Source organism: Nerophis lumbriciformis, linkage group LG20, assembly GCF_033978685.3.
Source record: "Nerophis lumbriciformis linkage group LG20, RoL_Nlum_v2.1, whole genome shotgun sequence".
NCBI classification, from domain to species: Eukaryota; Metazoa; Chordata; class Actinopteri; order Syngnathiformes; family Syngnathidae; genus Nerophis; species Nerophis lumbriciformis.
In genome coordinates this window covers 27,272,501-27,289,432 of record NC_084567.2, presented here as the reverse complement: position 1 = coordinate 27,289,432, position 16,932 = coordinate 27,272,501, and the positions used below count along the sequence as shown (strand labels likewise).

Sequence of the window (16,932 nt, the reverse complement as noted above, 5' to 3'; positions counted from 1 at the left end):
GCACCGCTTCCTGAGGGCGTTCTGCATGACACGACGGGTGGGGGACCGTTACTTTTAGAGGCGGTTTAGTAACGAATATGATTCATTAGTATCGCAGTACTATACTAATACTGGTATACCGTACAACCCTAATTTCTTGTTTAGGGAAACATTAATACGTTTTAGGTGACGTACCTGAAACACTTTAGGTGCGCTGACCAAAGATGCCAAAGCCGAGGAAAGAGTGGCAGAGAAAATTCCAGCAGTGATGATGGGCCCAAATCCAGAAACCATGCTCATAACCTAAAGAGAAGAATATTGATCAATGTTTTTTGCAACAATGTTATCTTGAGCGTTGTACAAACTTAAACAGAGATTCAAAAATTAAATACTGAAAATACCTGGAAATCATTTTGGAGCCCATAGCGACAGCCATCTTTGTCACTCTTACAGGCAGAGAAGTCAAAGCCAAATTTGCAAGACGCATCAGTGCAGTTTGCCATGAACTGAGAACTGACGGTGTCATTCATATTTCCACTGGCATCTCTCACAATACAGGAACCTGGAGTAAATACATTTCAAACACATGCAATAACCTTTAAGTACTGTGGTGATCTTGAAAACATTGAGTATTCTATTAGGGTTCTAAAGAGAACTCTGCACCTGTAGAGACAGCAACTCCCAGATAAACTATCCCTGTGATCAATATGGCGAGGAGTGTTCCTTTGGGAATGGCAAGCTGTGGGTCCTGCAACAAACATCAGGAAATATGAAATCACATGTACTATACAGTATGTAACCTAATTGAATCCAATATAAGAGTTTATTGAAATATATACGGATATATTATATTACATTTCCAAATATAGGAATGTACAGTTATGTTTATTGCTACTATCGTAGTCATTACTATAACATTAGGAGTGTCCGGATTAATCTTTTTTACTTCCAATATTGCAACTTTGGGTATTGAACATTGATCAGATACGATATCAGCATAAATCATACATACTTTTTGATGTATTATTTTGTAGTGTGGAATGTTAGAAAAGGCTTGATCAAGAGATAATACTCAAATAGAAAGCAATAACCAGTATCAATAGCTATAAGAAAAACTAATCCATTAACCAATGGGTTAATGGATGAAAGAATATATTATTCAACAATTAAATACAATATTTAAACCCTTATCCACCAGCGACAAGGAAAAGTCATAGGGATGGGTGTTACAGCCTTAAATCCATATTGCCACATAAATGGCAATCTTTTGCAATAAATATATGTAACAACAATATTATTTGAGATATTAATTATAATAGAAGCATTTAAAAAAAAAAGTCAAAATAGCTCTTCCCAGAGTGTCATTCTTTGTGTATGTGTACATTTATTTCATAAAAAGTTTGGCTGCTGACATGTAAACAGTATTATTCGTAGTATTATTTCTCCAGATGCTTTAATAATGATCTTGATAATTTCATGTTAATAGCTGATTAATCTTTGCTGTACAGTAACACGGTTCCAGCAACACTTCTCTTAAAGCTAAGCCCTTTTTCTACTGTTTCAATAAATGAAATTAAACCTAGCTTATCAGTTCGCATGGCTTTTTGCCTCCTGCTCTATCTGGCTCGAGTTGGGGTGTTGCATGCTTAGCTTTTCCTCATCCTGCAGGGGTACTTGTAAGAAATGTAGTTTATATGCCGCCATGGAGGCGAGGATTAAAAACTTATTGTAGAAAGAGTACGGACATACTTTAGCCGTGCTAGCTAGCCAGCTCACATTGCATTGACAACGCTTCGTTGCAAATGCTTTGACCACATAGGCTCTGCCTACTGGATCCAAGCAAATGATCAAAATGTACTTTTTCCATACTAAATTCCTTTGTAATGGCAGGAATAATAATATAATAATAATAATAGATACATCATAAGTTTAACATAAATAAAAGTAATTGTTGTCGGTTGTCTGATGACCGCTTTGTTAACAGTTGACTTACAGCAAGGTCTCCAGAAATGTTGGCCCCAGCCAAAATACCAGTAGCGGCAGGGAAGAAGATTGCAAAGACAGAAAAGAATGTCTCCCCCCTGAAGTTAGGACCCATGTTTTCCCACATGATAGAACCTGAAAGAACATAAACAACAAGGTAAAAAAAACAACATAAAACATAATGACAAATTTAACATTTTTAATCACAAAGAATAAATGGGGCAAAAACTGACTTAACAAAAACGGTCAACTAAAAGGCTTTGGCTTTATTTTGCACATTGGAAATAAAATCTGATTGCAAATGGACATATTAGAGTCCACTTGGAACACGAGACCCCACATCAAAATTACCTGACTCTTTGGGGAAAAAATAAATAAATAAAAATAATAATAATAATAATAATAACAATAATAATAATTGTATAATCTAGTCCCTCCAGGAATTCCCAATGTCGCAATCACACCAATGCAGGCAAATTCAACCAATCCCCACGCCACGTATTATGCGGTGTCTCGCAACTTTGTCCGATTTCTACAACTTCCCCGCATATTTTGGCTAGTCAGCGTAATTTTGGGCAATCTAATTAGTTACTTAGCGACACTCAAATGCGCATGTCAATTGTCCGATCAAAACTTATCAGGATCAACAACATGTAACAATATATCAACTCTTCACTGATCAAACGATACAATTGACATACTCCCGCTAAACTCAGACCTCCTTCCTGTTACTGCCAAGACCACTAAGCATTTTGGGTAATGTAGTATTTAAACATTTATCAACACACTGGCATCCGGTCTTCATAGAGTATCATATTTGTATTGTATAGTGTAATGTATTTTTGTATTTATTTAACTTTTATTCATACAGGGTAAGACAATTAAGAACATATTTTCATTTGCAATGCTGAGCTAGCAAAGAGGCAGCATTTATTTGTAAGAGATCTTGGAATGTGTTGAGTGTGATGATAATCTCTCATAGTTTCTCATTCACCAACAAAATTGTGCACTACAGATCACACTCAATAACACATTCAAATTCTCTAAACGTGCGGAGGTAAATGTGTTTGAATATAAATCAATGTTTACGATAAACACTAGGCGTAAAATTAATATGGAAAATGGTTGCAACTTGTGGACGACAGCGCAGACAGCTCTCTACAAAAGTTGCAGACACTACCAAAGGAAGCCGTTGGCGGCATATCTTTCTGTAATCATAATAATTACTCCTATTACTAGTTATAATTAATTAAAACAGTACAGTAATCCCGACAATGAGCACTGAGTATGAGCTTTTACTGCCATTTAGTGTCTACTTTTAAGTCTATGCGGTATAGAACAAGTATAACATTAATACAGTATTTGTTTTATAATTTTGTTCAAATTCCAAGCTTTTGGAGGATAAGATTACAAGGAACACTTGAAACATTGATAGCAAATTCATAAAATCACAAGTTGGTTGTTTCAAATAAATAAAAAACCCTCATAACATCGCAATTTATGACACAACTTTGTGAAAACCCTGCTGCAAATTAAGGCATTTTAGGCCACAGCAATCACAATAAAAAAGTCCCGCAAAATCCCTAAAGGGACTGATTGTCTGTCTATAGCTTTATATACTGTAAGAGTGATGTCATACCATCATAGCCAAAGAAGCCCACAGATTCCTTCGACTTTACAGGGATGAAGGTTCCAATGAAGTAGTTGATAATTGCAGTGATGAGTACAAAGAGCAAGAAGATCTGTGCCTGAAAAGATATATTTTACAATTTGTTATTATTCTACAATTAAATACAACATAATATAATTCAATCACCTATAAAAATGTTTAGTTTAAAAAAAAGACATTGTATACCGGGTAATTATTTTTCAAACATTTTCCTTTCAATTCTGACTGCAAACACCTTTAGTAAATCCCCTGACAGTGCACACACAATATTAATTTCTGAAAATAACCATCAAAAATATTTAACAATGTAGGAAACCATATATATCAACATAACACTATTTTATCAATATTTGCAATTGTTGAATTTATCAGATGATCCCTTGGACAATATTTAGTAGGAAATCCCCATGTTCTATTTTAACAAGCCATCAACATTTTCTTTTTTAAATCATGGTTATGGTTGATTTATTTCGAACATGCATACAGTTACAATATGGTACATCACATATTTCCAGTTTCTCATTACAAAGTTGCAGCACAAGTAATAATAATTAGTCAATATTAGTTTTAGTTTAGGCATGACGGTGTTATGATGTGCACAGAAGGCACTTTGGCCAGCATAGCAAGGGCTGCTGCCTTCAGGAACTGTTGGACAAGACTCCTCTTCAGACAACATAAAAGCATGAAATACTGTATGTTTACTTCCTTGGCGTCTGTGTACGCAATAACTCCATTTGTCCGTCCATTTTCTGCTGCTTGTCCTTTTCAGGCTCGCTGATAAGGCTAATTGATTATTACTTTATTAGAGAAGTATACTGTTATCTACAGTGATGTGCAGTCACTAGAGGCAGGTGAGGCGGGGCCTCACCTGCCATTATGGAAAGAAAAAAAATGTAAAAAGAAAACATTTTTATTAAATTGTTATATGTATCCAGTGATTATACTATAAAGTTATTTTCCATTTAACTTCACCAGTTTTAGATTATTTTTATTCAAAATCGCTGAATTTTCACATTTGCCGTTCAAATACTGAGAAGAGACGGTGAGTTGAGGCACGTCACTCAGTTGTGCCTCACCATGGATTGCGGACTCGGCTAACTGCTGGCCTGCTGTGCAGTGAGACCGTATTGCTATATGAACTATATTATACATTTCCATAGTTTAGTTAGCTGAGGTTTATAATGTACAGTGTATTTTGTCAACAACTGTATGTGTGTAACGTATTTCTTGTACTGAGCGATCATAAAACGGCTGCAAAAGTCAGTGCCTCACCAGCCATGAACCTCACCGCACGTCACTGGTTATCTAAATATTAAAAAAAGGACATAAGAAATTACTGCGTGCTGTTTTTAATAAAGTTGACAACTACGAGCTTTAGTGTAAGTATTGAACATAGCATCTAATAACTTGCTTTTGTCTTTCAAATGTGAGTCAATCAGACCGTGGAAGTCTTAGTCAGCATGGTTCCCAAGGTGACAGGCATTCTGGAAATGCTGCAGAGGGGCCAACAATACTGATCTTCGAACGAGACTTTATCAAAAGTCAAAAATATGTTAAAAAAAAAAAGTGTTATTCCTAATATTGTAATTTGTAACTATACATCATGCAAGGGTGACTCAAAGGTATAGCAACACGATAAAATAACATTTTAGACAACTCACTGGTAAGTGTGCTATTTTTAGAACAAGGGGCCTGGTGACCCCCTTATGTAAACAGCACACTACCATCTGTACATTTGAATTATTTGACATAACAAAGACCTTTAAAAAAACCTTAACCAGCTTGGTAAAGCTGAATTGTGACCATGTTTGATTATATCAATCTTTCTGGGCATTATTTGTAATATAATACATACAGTGCATAGATGCACCTATATATGTTTTTCTGCTGCAATATTTTATGCATAAACATCTGTTAATGCTAAATATGTGCAATAATATCAGCACTGTAACTATGTGCATTTAGAGCTTTAGGCGCACTCAGTATCATATGCAATATATCAGCACACATGCACTTGAGCACTACAGTACTTTTCCATCTACCTTACGTATTTCAACCGCAATGGACACTTTATTTCTGGTCCATCGTAGGTGAATGGCATGCAGCAATTTGTTATTTAGGTCTCTGTATCCTATTGTTACATGAAATAAGTCTTGCTCGAATGTACTGTTCATGGTTTCTGATTCTGGTGTTTGAATTTTATGTACTATTTTAATGGACTCGGTTGTACAGGAACGTACCATCAACCCGGGGGGACTAAAGATGGATATTAGCCTGTGGCTACAATCTGGTACATTTACATGTCCATGTCCAGATGCACAGTCCCGTGCGCTGCAAAAAAGCAACCATGCTCATTTCTCTATAATATGTTTGTGCAGATAACCGCCCCCTCACACCACCCCACTCCCCGTGTCCCATTTTTCAAAAGGCAGTTTTGGTCCCCTGTACTTTTTACTGTCCAAAAATAATATTAAGCTATATTGAACGGAGAAAAATCAGACACTTGCATTAAGCAGAAAACAGCAGCTCAAGCTGACACCTGTTTCCTTTTAGACCACCCACCAGCTCATCGACTGGCAGTGGCACTGCAGTTTATTACTAACGTGGCACTGCGCCGCACCGCAATGATTGACATCACGTAGCAAATGAACAATCAGATAGTTAAACCCAGTTAAATGCAGGTGGAGAGAAGAGTTACAGCAATATGAATCATGAGCATGTAAAATAAAACATTTGATCAAAACAAGAAAAGCATGTTGCTCCACTTGAAGGTGGCAATATTGTTGACATGAAACTTTGTGACATAAACATCCCAAGTGTCACCACCGAGAAAAAAAGAAGACAGATTACACTTTATTTTTTGTCAATACTAAAAGCTCATATGTTTGCCTTTTGTGGCAGAGGACCATGGTTCCATCCGCAGCCAGAACATACGAGCTAAACAAAAATAGAATAATTTTCTCTTCCTCTATTAATCAAATAACCTTAAATAAAATGTTGTCCTTTCAAGAGATCGACTTTTTTTAAACAAACCGTGATTTAAAAAATATTTTGAAGCCTTTATTTACAGTGGCTTTGTTTAATGTCTTATTTTACATATGATATGTGCTAACTTACAGTTCCATATAAAACAGTTACTGAAAATTATTTGGCTTTGGCAGCCTCATAGTGGTCGCCTTTGTTCTATACAATTAATCCTGTTGATTTAATAAATGTACTTTAGATTAGGTTAGATAACATCCATACCTTTGCTTCCCACTCCATTCCTGCAACAGATATGCCCAGGAGAAGGATTACTGTGATGGTGCCAATAATTCGAATATCATTGAGTTCATCTGTCATGAGGGCATCGGCACCCTGAAAGACAGAACACAAATAGTTTTACTTACATGTGAAAAAATTAGGACACTCCATGGCATAATGCAAACAAAGGGGAGGGGAAATTTGGAAAAACATGCCCATGTGTTGCCACACACATACAGTACTGTATATACACTTGACACTATTTTGTAACTGGTTATTTGGTCATATAAAATTGAGCCCTGACAAAGTTAACACATTAACTCATGTGATTAATCACAAAACATTATTGCATTAATCATGTATGAACGCAAATTAATCTCACAATTTATTTTGACACGTTCCTTTACTTCAAGGCTTTTCAGAGCAATTTCGACCCAGGAATGACACCATCCCCGCAAATTCAGTTCAAAACTTGCAAAACAAATATTTTTCAATCAAATGCCCAACAACACTAGAGTGCTCCTGTTGTATAGAGCAGCGTCTATTAACCATGGGCCAGGAGCCAAAACATATCTGTTTCTCAGCTGTGGTCCGTACGATCCACAGTGGTACACAGTTGTAATACACTTTTCCACCACTTTTGGCAGTAATCCCAATATCAAACAAACAGAAGAATTCTGGAGCTTAAGTCATAAAGAAGTTTCTATTTCTTAAGCGCAGAAAATGTGACTAAAGTGGTGAAGCTGCCATCATTTGTACTTTGATTTTATTGACTGAAATTAAAAATGAGATGACAAACTTTGACTGGTGTGTTCGCTGACAAATTTCACTTCAAAATACACCTGGGACTTTAGATAAAACTGTTAATAAATTTTGAACAAATAAATGACATGCATTTAAGTAAAACATTTAAAAAAATGTTCCTGTATGACATTCTGGTCTGGACTTCCACATTATTAACCGTATCCACTCAGCATCCATTGCAAGGGTCACACAGGGGGGGACCCCCACATCTGCGGTCCCTTCCAAGGTTTCTCGTTGCTCCCATTGGGTTGAGTTTTTTTCTTGCCCTTTTGTGGGATCTGAGCCGAGGATTTTGTTGTGGCTTGTGCAGCCCTTTGAGACATTTGTGATTAAGGGCTATATAAGTAAACTTTGATTGATTGATTGATTGATTGTTTGATTCTGACAATAAAATGGCATTTGTTTCAATATATTGTTTTGTTTTCTTTAAGTTAATTAGTGATTTAATGAGAATAAACACCATTAATCAAAATGCAAAATTTGGGGATTAATTTGAAAAATCTTTTTTTTCTCCTCACTGTTAAATGTGAGGTGAGAGTACAAACAAAACGCAATACCAACTGCACAACAGTCACATCGGTAACGAAACTTACAGCAAGAAGTTCCACGACAGTTTCGGCAAAGCCCACCACATACATAGCCACTGCCACTGCATTGGCGAAGGCAAAGATTAGACCAATAGAGCCTCCAAACTCTGGCCCCAAACTTCTTGAGATCAAGTAGTATGCTCCGCCTGCAAAGACAAGAACATGGACACATTATAAAGGTCAAAGTTTTAGGACCAAATTAAATTCCATATGTGCAATAAGGATTTGGCTTGACAAGTGATGGGTTGTGAGTGTGTGTGTGTGCGTGAGTGTGTGTATTGTTGGGGGAGTCAATTACATATGGCCACTTGACTATATAAAAAAAAAAAAGCTCATTACAGTAGCATTAGTAAATATGAATAATGATGCCGGAAAATGATGGATCACACAAAATATACACGTTAATGTAAAAATATACCTCCTCGAACAAATCCGTTGGTTGCAATGGCAGAAGTGGAGAGACCAGTGATCGTTGTAACAACAGTAGCCATGGCAACAATTAAGCAGGACAAAGCTGGAGAAGACAACAAATATATTTATCTTTAGAATGCACTGCAAAAACTGAAATCTAAGTAAGATTAAATATCTCAAATAAGGGTGATATTTGCTTATTTTCTGTCTGATAAGATAATTGTTCTCACTAAGCAGATTTTATGTTAGAGTGTTTTACTTGTTTTGGTCCTAAATTATCTCAGTAAGATATTACAGCTTGTTGCTGAGATTTTATGACCTATATTGAGTAAAACATGCTTGAAACTAGAATATCAACTGTTGCAAAGCTGTGTCATCAACACTCACATGTATAAAACTACTTTTTTAAAGTAATAAATTCTTATTTCAAGCATGAAAAAAAAATCATGACTTTGACACAATTGTGTCTCATATTAAAACAGATGACAGCCAAATGGACTTTGCTCTTTTATTTTCAATGAAACAATAGAAAATATGTACTCATATAGTAGTACAGTTGTTATTAGTGAGAATATACTTATTTTAAGGTATTTTTGGGTTCATTGAGGTTAGCTAATTTTACTTGTTTTGGAAAGTGTTGACAAGCCAAATTTTCTTGTTCAGATAAATTGCTTAGTTCAAATAAAATACCCCTAATTTTTGTATTTTTTGTTTTTTGTTTTTGAACACTGACTTTTTGCAGTGTGTGTTCATCAAAACTGGCTCTCAATGTGCTGAAGATAGCTCTATGATCATAGGCTGCTTTTCCTACTAAATCATTCTTTGCCATTCTGCTAAATTAGAAGTGGCCGAAAGAGCTTCAAAATTAAAAATGTTTAGGAAATATTGATGATAAACATTGCATTTAGTTATGCTTATAATCGAATTAAGACATTCAAATCAAACAATATTAGTTAAGTGTTATTATTGACGGCCATAATATTAAATGACGTAAGTTACCATAGTCTAATATTACATTATTCAGAACCCTTAATTATACATAGAGAATACACATGGGGGTGTTGTATCATGCTGGTATAATAATGTCAAGCTATTTACAGACCTGGCACAGCTAATGCCATCAATCCTACATACTCTGCTGTGGAAACGTGGGCTATTGTATCATTCAAAGCTGGACCATAAGCTAACTGTAAGGCTGGGGAAAAACAATGCTATCAAGGTTTTTAACTTCACTCATACTGTAAATAATAGAAAAGTGATATATTCAAAATAGAAAACCTTACTAAAAAGGTCGACGCAGAAGTTGTTAGTGGCATAAACATATTGTAAGTGTTCATGAATATGAAATTGTGAATTTAATTTACATCTAGTTAAAAAAAGACATAAAAGCTCCTCCATAAATAAAATAAAATATTGTTGCTACAGACTAAGGAATGGATACATATATCTGATTGTCACTTGCGAAGCCTGTAGGATGAAAATAATAAAAAATATACATGAGTGATATTTGTTGTGTTGTATAGGCACATGTTTGCTTGTTGGTAGAATAAAGTATACATTTCACCCAATCATATACAAATTCATTTATAACGTTGATTTAATTAATGACATAAAAAAATGTTTTGATATCAATACATAGGTACAGTGTTCCTTCGCCACTTTGCAGTTCACCTAGTGTGGTCTCAATGCATTGGAGATTTTAAAGTACAATTGATTACAGAGTTGAGTTGGTATATCACACAATATACCTCTAATTCACTTTTAATCTAACACATATAAAAGGTGCTGGATGCAAAACTCTGGTGAACAGGTTTACCTAAACGGTTTTGAAAGTTGTGAAAGGTACAGTAATTTATCTGATATTTGCTTACCAATTCCAGCCTCACCCACAATCCAGGACATTCGAATAAAGAGCATCACACCCCATATGTTCAACATGCAGCGGACCTGCAAAGAAGAGGAAGATTATGCTTGACTACAAACCGTACAAGTAAGCCTATTTTTAAAACAATGGCAATCAGAGTAGAAACACTAGAGTGGACTGTACAGAAATTGTAACAAGGCGACCATGCAGTTGTAGATCCACCCATGGCATTTGTTTACATTCAGGAGCACTAGCATATTGTTGGCTGTTAGCTATTGCATCCTCCTACGGTGTATAGTGAAGCATGTATAACTATTACTCGTCCTGCAGGGATGACACTTGTAAGAAACGTACTTATTTGTCGCCATGGAGGCGAGGATTAGTGATCTAAAACACTGCCGACTGCAGATGGATGTTAGCTGCTAGCTAGCTAGCTATGTTTTAAAGCACCTCTTGCTGAGCGGCGTTTCAGTGTTAAAGCTTCACCTTTGTCGTTAGTTTTTAAGCCAAAATGCGTCCATTCTCTTTTTCTGTCTGCTTGTAAGTACTCTGTACGTGTGCTTTGCCGAACATGCTCCTCTGCTCGTAAAACCAGCAATGTCCGTAAAAAAAAGAAAAGGGAACTGGTATTTTCCAGAGGCAGTATAGTCCCGTTTTTGATTCATTAGTACTGCGGTACTTTATCAGTACCGGTATACCGTATTTTCCGCACTATAAGGCGCACCTAAAAACCTCCAATTTTCTCAAAAGCTGACAGTGAGCCTTATAATCTGGTGCGCCTTATGTATGGACCAATATTGAGCCACAACAGGTCTCGCAACTACGGTAAGCAGCCGCCAACTTCATTTTCCCCCGTAGAAGAAGAAGCGCGCGGTGCATGCTGGGATTTATGACTGCGCGAGGCGTGCCGTTTTATTTCCATTTGTGTGTTTATGAATAGACCCCAAACAGTGGATGGGAAAAGTGGATGACAGAAGGCGAACACACGTTCACCAAGACAGGGAGACACCGCCGGACGACATACGCCACTATCTGCCAGTGGATCGTAAATGCCTGGGCTGATATATCAGTCTCAACTGTGGTCTGAGCTTTCAGGATGGCAGGAATTGTCACTGAACTGTTAGACAACAGCAGCGACACTGACACGATTAATGACGACTTCGATGCCGTATTCGCCCAACTGTTTAATTCAGACACTGAAGAAGAAGAATTCAAGGGATTCGTGGAAGAGGAATAATTTAATAAAATGAGCTTTACATGTTTATTTTGTGTGTTGTGTTGTGTGACATTAACGTTTGAGCAACGTTGAGTTATTGATATATTGTTATTGCTCAGCACTATTTCGAGTGTTACTATATTGTGATTGCACTAACGTTTCATTTACGGTAACCGTATCAGACTGTTTTTTACGTGTTTATTGAATCGAGGAAAAGTTCCCCTTCACTATGAGGTATAAATGTTGCACTACATGTTATACCTTGCTGTTGTTAAAAGATAAACGAAATACCACGTCACTGACTTTACCTCGGGGAAAATAATAAAACAGCTGTATATTCATTTTGGGAGTGAACAGAGTTGTCAGAACGCTGGTTTGTAATCTATTAATAAAGTTTGACTGATCTATCTGACTGTTTTGTTGACATTCCCTTTAGCGCAGCTCCATCTAATCGATGCGTAACATGACCCCAGCCTCTACTGTAGTGTCTATTCTATGCGCCTTATAATGCGGTGCGCCTTATAATGCAGTGCGCCTTATATATGAACAAAGTTTTAAAATAAGCCATTCATTGAAGGTGCGCCTTATAATCCGGTGCGCCTTATAGTGCGGAAAATACGGTAATCACTCTTACTGCGTCCAAACTCGGCAGCAGTAGCATGTTACAGAAGACATTGCTTGTGCAGACCAACAATACTGTCACGGTCAAAGACAGAAAACGTTTGTGTCGTCGCTATCATATTATGGATAAATGCAGTTATCCTAAAACTGGTAAGGATGTACCAAATACTAGGCTGTCTTGACACAACTTTTTACCACTTCCGATACCATACCGATATTGGCCAATATGATGATGATCTGATATGATATCAGCATGAATCATACATACTTGAACAAGTGAAATTAGTCAAAGACCAATAATAGGTACGAAAAAGACTAACCTATTTATTGTTATCCATTTAAAATGGACTTTTGCTGTTTTTAAGTTGAATTACAACGTTTAGTTAGTTTTTTTGGCGATGCACAGTGGCCCCAATAATTCATGAAGTGAAACTAATAAATTGCATGATGCGGACACGTTTGTTACTGAAAGTCTCTTTCTTACACATACAAAGAGACTTTGTATGTGCAAGCAATATGCAACTATAATTATTTGATACCGGTATTTGTTTATATAGACACTTGTTGAGTTTTAGATGGCAATATTGTCCAATTAAGGCAGTGCTCATTAACTATTTTCTGTTACGCCCCCCAGGAAGAAGAAAACATTACGCGCCCGGAAGAAATACAGATCAAAGAATAACTTCATTGTTTTTTAGTCAGCTTGAAAAAAAATAAATAAAAATGTACAGCTCTGGTAATGGGTACATTCGCACCCACCTGCACAAATGTACTTCAAAATGTAACAATAAAAATAGACTTTTTTTTTGTTTACTAGGGCATGCATATATAATATGCATTAGTTTGACCAACGATATCAACGATAATAAAAAGGAGATGTTTGGAAATAGCATAAAAATGCCCCAAAAACTTGGAAAAACGCGATTCATAGCGTTATTTTTTGGTGTAACCATCATGAGCGTTCTGTTCAGGTATATTTCTTTTATATTTTGATAAATCATCATATTTATGTATTACTAAATTATTAAATAAATAGGTATTGATCAATCTTTAAGCTGTGTGTATTTGATTTCAGTTTGCTTTTGACATCTTATTTAGAATTGTAGTTGAAACTTTTACAACCTTGTGTTGCGCTCATGATGGCATAACCAAACTAGATTTCATTTAATGATCTTATTTTGAATATTTATTCCCTTTTTTACATTTAGTATATTTAAATATTAATTTATAAACATTGAATACATTTCAAATATCAATAAAATGCAATTGTCTTTATCTTATAGGGTAATGTTTAGTTATACCAATAATAATTCTTATTCACTTTGACTTGTAATATCTCTAATTCTGGTGGTGTTTTATGCTTTTTTTCTTTTTGGAACATGTACTATACATATAATACAATAAAGTCCCATATAAAATTATGTTTCTAGCAATACTTTAATTTTGCCTTTAAAAGTAACACTCCAATGTTCATTAGTGGAGCTGTACACAAAACGTATTTAAACTATAAGCATTTTTAGACAGACCTAAACATTTTGATACTGAAAAATACAATTAAATACAGTCAATAAATAATAATACATTGATCAGCAACATTAACTCAGGAGCACAATTTATAAACTACTTTATTAATTTAAAAAATTGTGCAGATTTTTTTTATATAAAATTGAGGAAGACAGTGGCTACAATGGGCACATTTTGTAGTGCACAGCTTTTCAAAACGGCGTTTGAAGCATGACACTTATAAAGCATGTTTCCCCTGGCATTGCACCGCACCACCCCAGAGGGACCCGCCTCACTGTTTAAGAAGAACTAAATTAAGGACACTTATTACATGTGTCTAGCTTGTGTGCCGAGCTGTTGTGTAGCTGCTACCTCCTATTAGCCTATAGTCTACCATGTTTACCTTTTGTAAATAACTTAACTAAAATACCAAAAAGACCAACCTTGAGGGCTTATTGGAGAAGTGGCTGTCCAGGTAAACGCGCTGCAGGACTGCTTGTATCGGAGCCATTTTTTGTCTACGATTTTTGACATGTTGTCTCGATACCAATATTTTGGTACCTTTACTAAAATGTGTTTCGATACTTTTCTGTACTTTGATACTTTTTATAAATAAAGGGAACCAGAAAAAATTGCATTATTGGCTTTATTTTAACAAAAAAATCTTACGGTACATTAAACATGTGTTTCTTATTGCAAGTAGTGAACATACTAGAAAATGTGTCTTTTAGTAGTAAGTAAGCAAACAAAGGCTCCTAATTAGTCTGCTGACATATGCAGTAACATATTGTGTCATTTTCCATTCTAATATTTTGTCAAAATTATGAAGGGCAAGTGGTAGAAAATTTACTGGCAATATCTGCTTACTTTGATGATCTATCTACACTTCTGTTAAAATGTAATAATCACATATTCTTCTTTTGTTTGGATACTTTACATTAGTTTTGGGTATCAATCCAATACCAAGTTGTTACAGGATCATACATTGGTCATATTCAAAGTCCTCATGTGTCCAGGGACGTATTTCCTGAGTTTATAAACATAATATGAATTTTTTTTTAAACGAAAGAAGATTTTGTAATGCTAAAAAATATTGATGTAATCATAGTCAAATCGACTAGATACGCTCCTGAACTTGGTATCATTACAGTGGATGCCAGGTGTAGATCCACCAATGGACCAATACTTTTTAGAGGCGGTATAGTACCAAATATGATTCATTAGTATTGCAGTACTATACTAATACCGGTATATCGTACAATCCTAATCTCAGCTGTTAAAATCCTGTTTTTGCTAATATCTGACCGATAACAATATTACACTGAGACATCTTTTACAAAAATTACTACCTAGTCCTTTTCACGTAATTAGGGAATTGTACTGTATAGGATATGGAAGGCTACCAACCAGCACTCCTTTAATCCATCCAAATTTGACAACTCCTTTAGAGTCCAAGGCTTCTTTTGCTGCAGCTTCCTCGGCTGGGGTCAACTCATCACCATTGGCAAACCCATCCTCAAAGGGTTCCTGAAGAGCAAAAAAAAAAGTCAACTTTAAATAGGGAAGCAATGGAGAGAAAAAAGTGTTCCGACAGCTAAGCTGTGATATAACTGCACAGATAACACAGACATCACTTAAGTGTAGACATCACAGCTTTCAGGACATTATTAAAATGAAGAATATTATTTCCTACATTCAGCACTAAGTTTTTCCAGCTAGCATACCGTTTTTAATTTAAATAAGTTGTGGCAACACTAAATTGGCCCTAGTGCAGGGGTCGGCAACCTTTACCAGTCAAAGAGCCATTTTGACCAGTTTCACAAATTAAAGAAAACAATGGGAGCCACAAAAATCTTTTGAAATTCAAAATGAAATAACACTGCATACAAAGTTTTTTTTTTTGCTTTGTGCTATGTATAAACCAGGGGTCTCAGACACGCGGCCCACACCTTAATATGAAAATCGAATGTTAGTGCGGCCCGCGGGTTTTATATGAATGGCGCTTGACAGCGTCATACTTGTCAGCCCTCCCGATTTTTCCGGCAGACTACGAATTTCAGGGCAACTATTCTCTCGAACGTGCCAGGATGGTACAGAATTTAGCGCCCACTATAACCAGCGTGCCGGCTCAGCCACACGTTGCATGGGGCTTCTGCTTGCTCAGTAAGTGACAGCAAGGCATACTTGGTAAACAACCACACAGGTTACACTGACGGTGGCGGTATAACAAAACTTTAACACTCTTACTAATAATGCGCCACACTGTGAACCCACACCAAACAAGAATGACAAACACATTTCGAGAGAACATCTGCACCGTAACACAACATAAACACAACAGAACAAATACCCAGAATCCCATGCAGCCCTAACTCTTCCGGGCTACATTATACACCCCCGCTACCAAACCCCGCCCACCTCAACCGACGCACAGAGGGGGGGGGGGGGGGGGGGTTGATGTGTGAGGGAGCAGGGTTGGGGTGGGGGCGGGTTTGGTGGTAGCAGGGGTGTATAATGTAGCCCGGAAGAGTCAGGGCTGCATGGGATTCTGGGTATTTGTTCTGTTGTGTTTATGTTGTGTTAAGGTGCAGATGTTCTCCCGAAATGTGTTTGTCATTCTTGTTTGGTTTTGGTTCAAAGTGTGGCGCATTATTAGTAAGAGTGTTAAAGTTGTTTTATACGGCCACCGTCAGTGTAACCTGTGTGTTGAGCAAGTATGCCTTGCTGTCACTTACGTGTGCAAGCAGAAGATGCATATAACAAGAGGCTGGGCTGGCACGTTGTTAATGCAGATTGTAGAGAGCGCTAAATGCTGTACCATCATGGCATGCCCTTATTATTATTGTAAGGGTGAAAATCGGAGAATATTAATCACGGGAATTTTGAGCGAGAGGCACTGAATTCCGGAAGTCTCCCGGGAAAATCGGGGGGGGTCGGCAAGTATGCAGCTGAGCCGCATCAGAGTGATTAAAGAGCCGCATGCGGCTCTGGAGCCGCGGGTTGCCGACCCCTGCCCTAGTGTGTGAATGTGAGTGTGAATGTTGTCTATCTG

At 36.7% G+C, this 16,932-nt stretch overlaps 1 protein-coding gene across 2 annotated transcripts in view; it reads right to left on the bottom strand.

Annotated features, from left to right (window-relative positions):
- The window catches only part of slc12a2 (solute carrier family 12 member 2), a 121,032-nt gene that overhangs the window by 51,006 nt on the left and 53,094 nt on the right, over positions 1–16,932 (bottom strand). For both annotated transcript variants that reach the window (XM_061980731.2, XM_061980730.2), the window contains exons 2-11: positions 15,288–15,407; positions 10,548–10,623; positions 8,684–8,779; positions 8,272–8,411; positions 6,878–6,988; positions 3,602–3,710; positions 1,973–2,097; positions 643–727; positions 381–541; positions 175–282 (exon numbers count right to left, since the gene is read on the bottom strand). In XM_061980731.2, the coding sequence (XP_061836715.1) occupies positions 175–282; positions 381–541; positions 643–727; positions 1,973–2,097; positions 3,602–3,710; positions 6,878–6,988; positions 8,272–8,411; positions 8,684–8,779; positions 10,548–10,623; positions 15,288–15,407 (1,131 nt within the window). The remainder of the gene's footprint in view (positions 1–174; positions 283–380; positions 542–642; positions 728–1,972; positions 2,098–3,601; positions 3,711–6,877; positions 6,989–8,271; positions 8,412–8,683; positions 8,780–10,547; positions 10,624–15,287; positions 15,408–16,932) is intronic.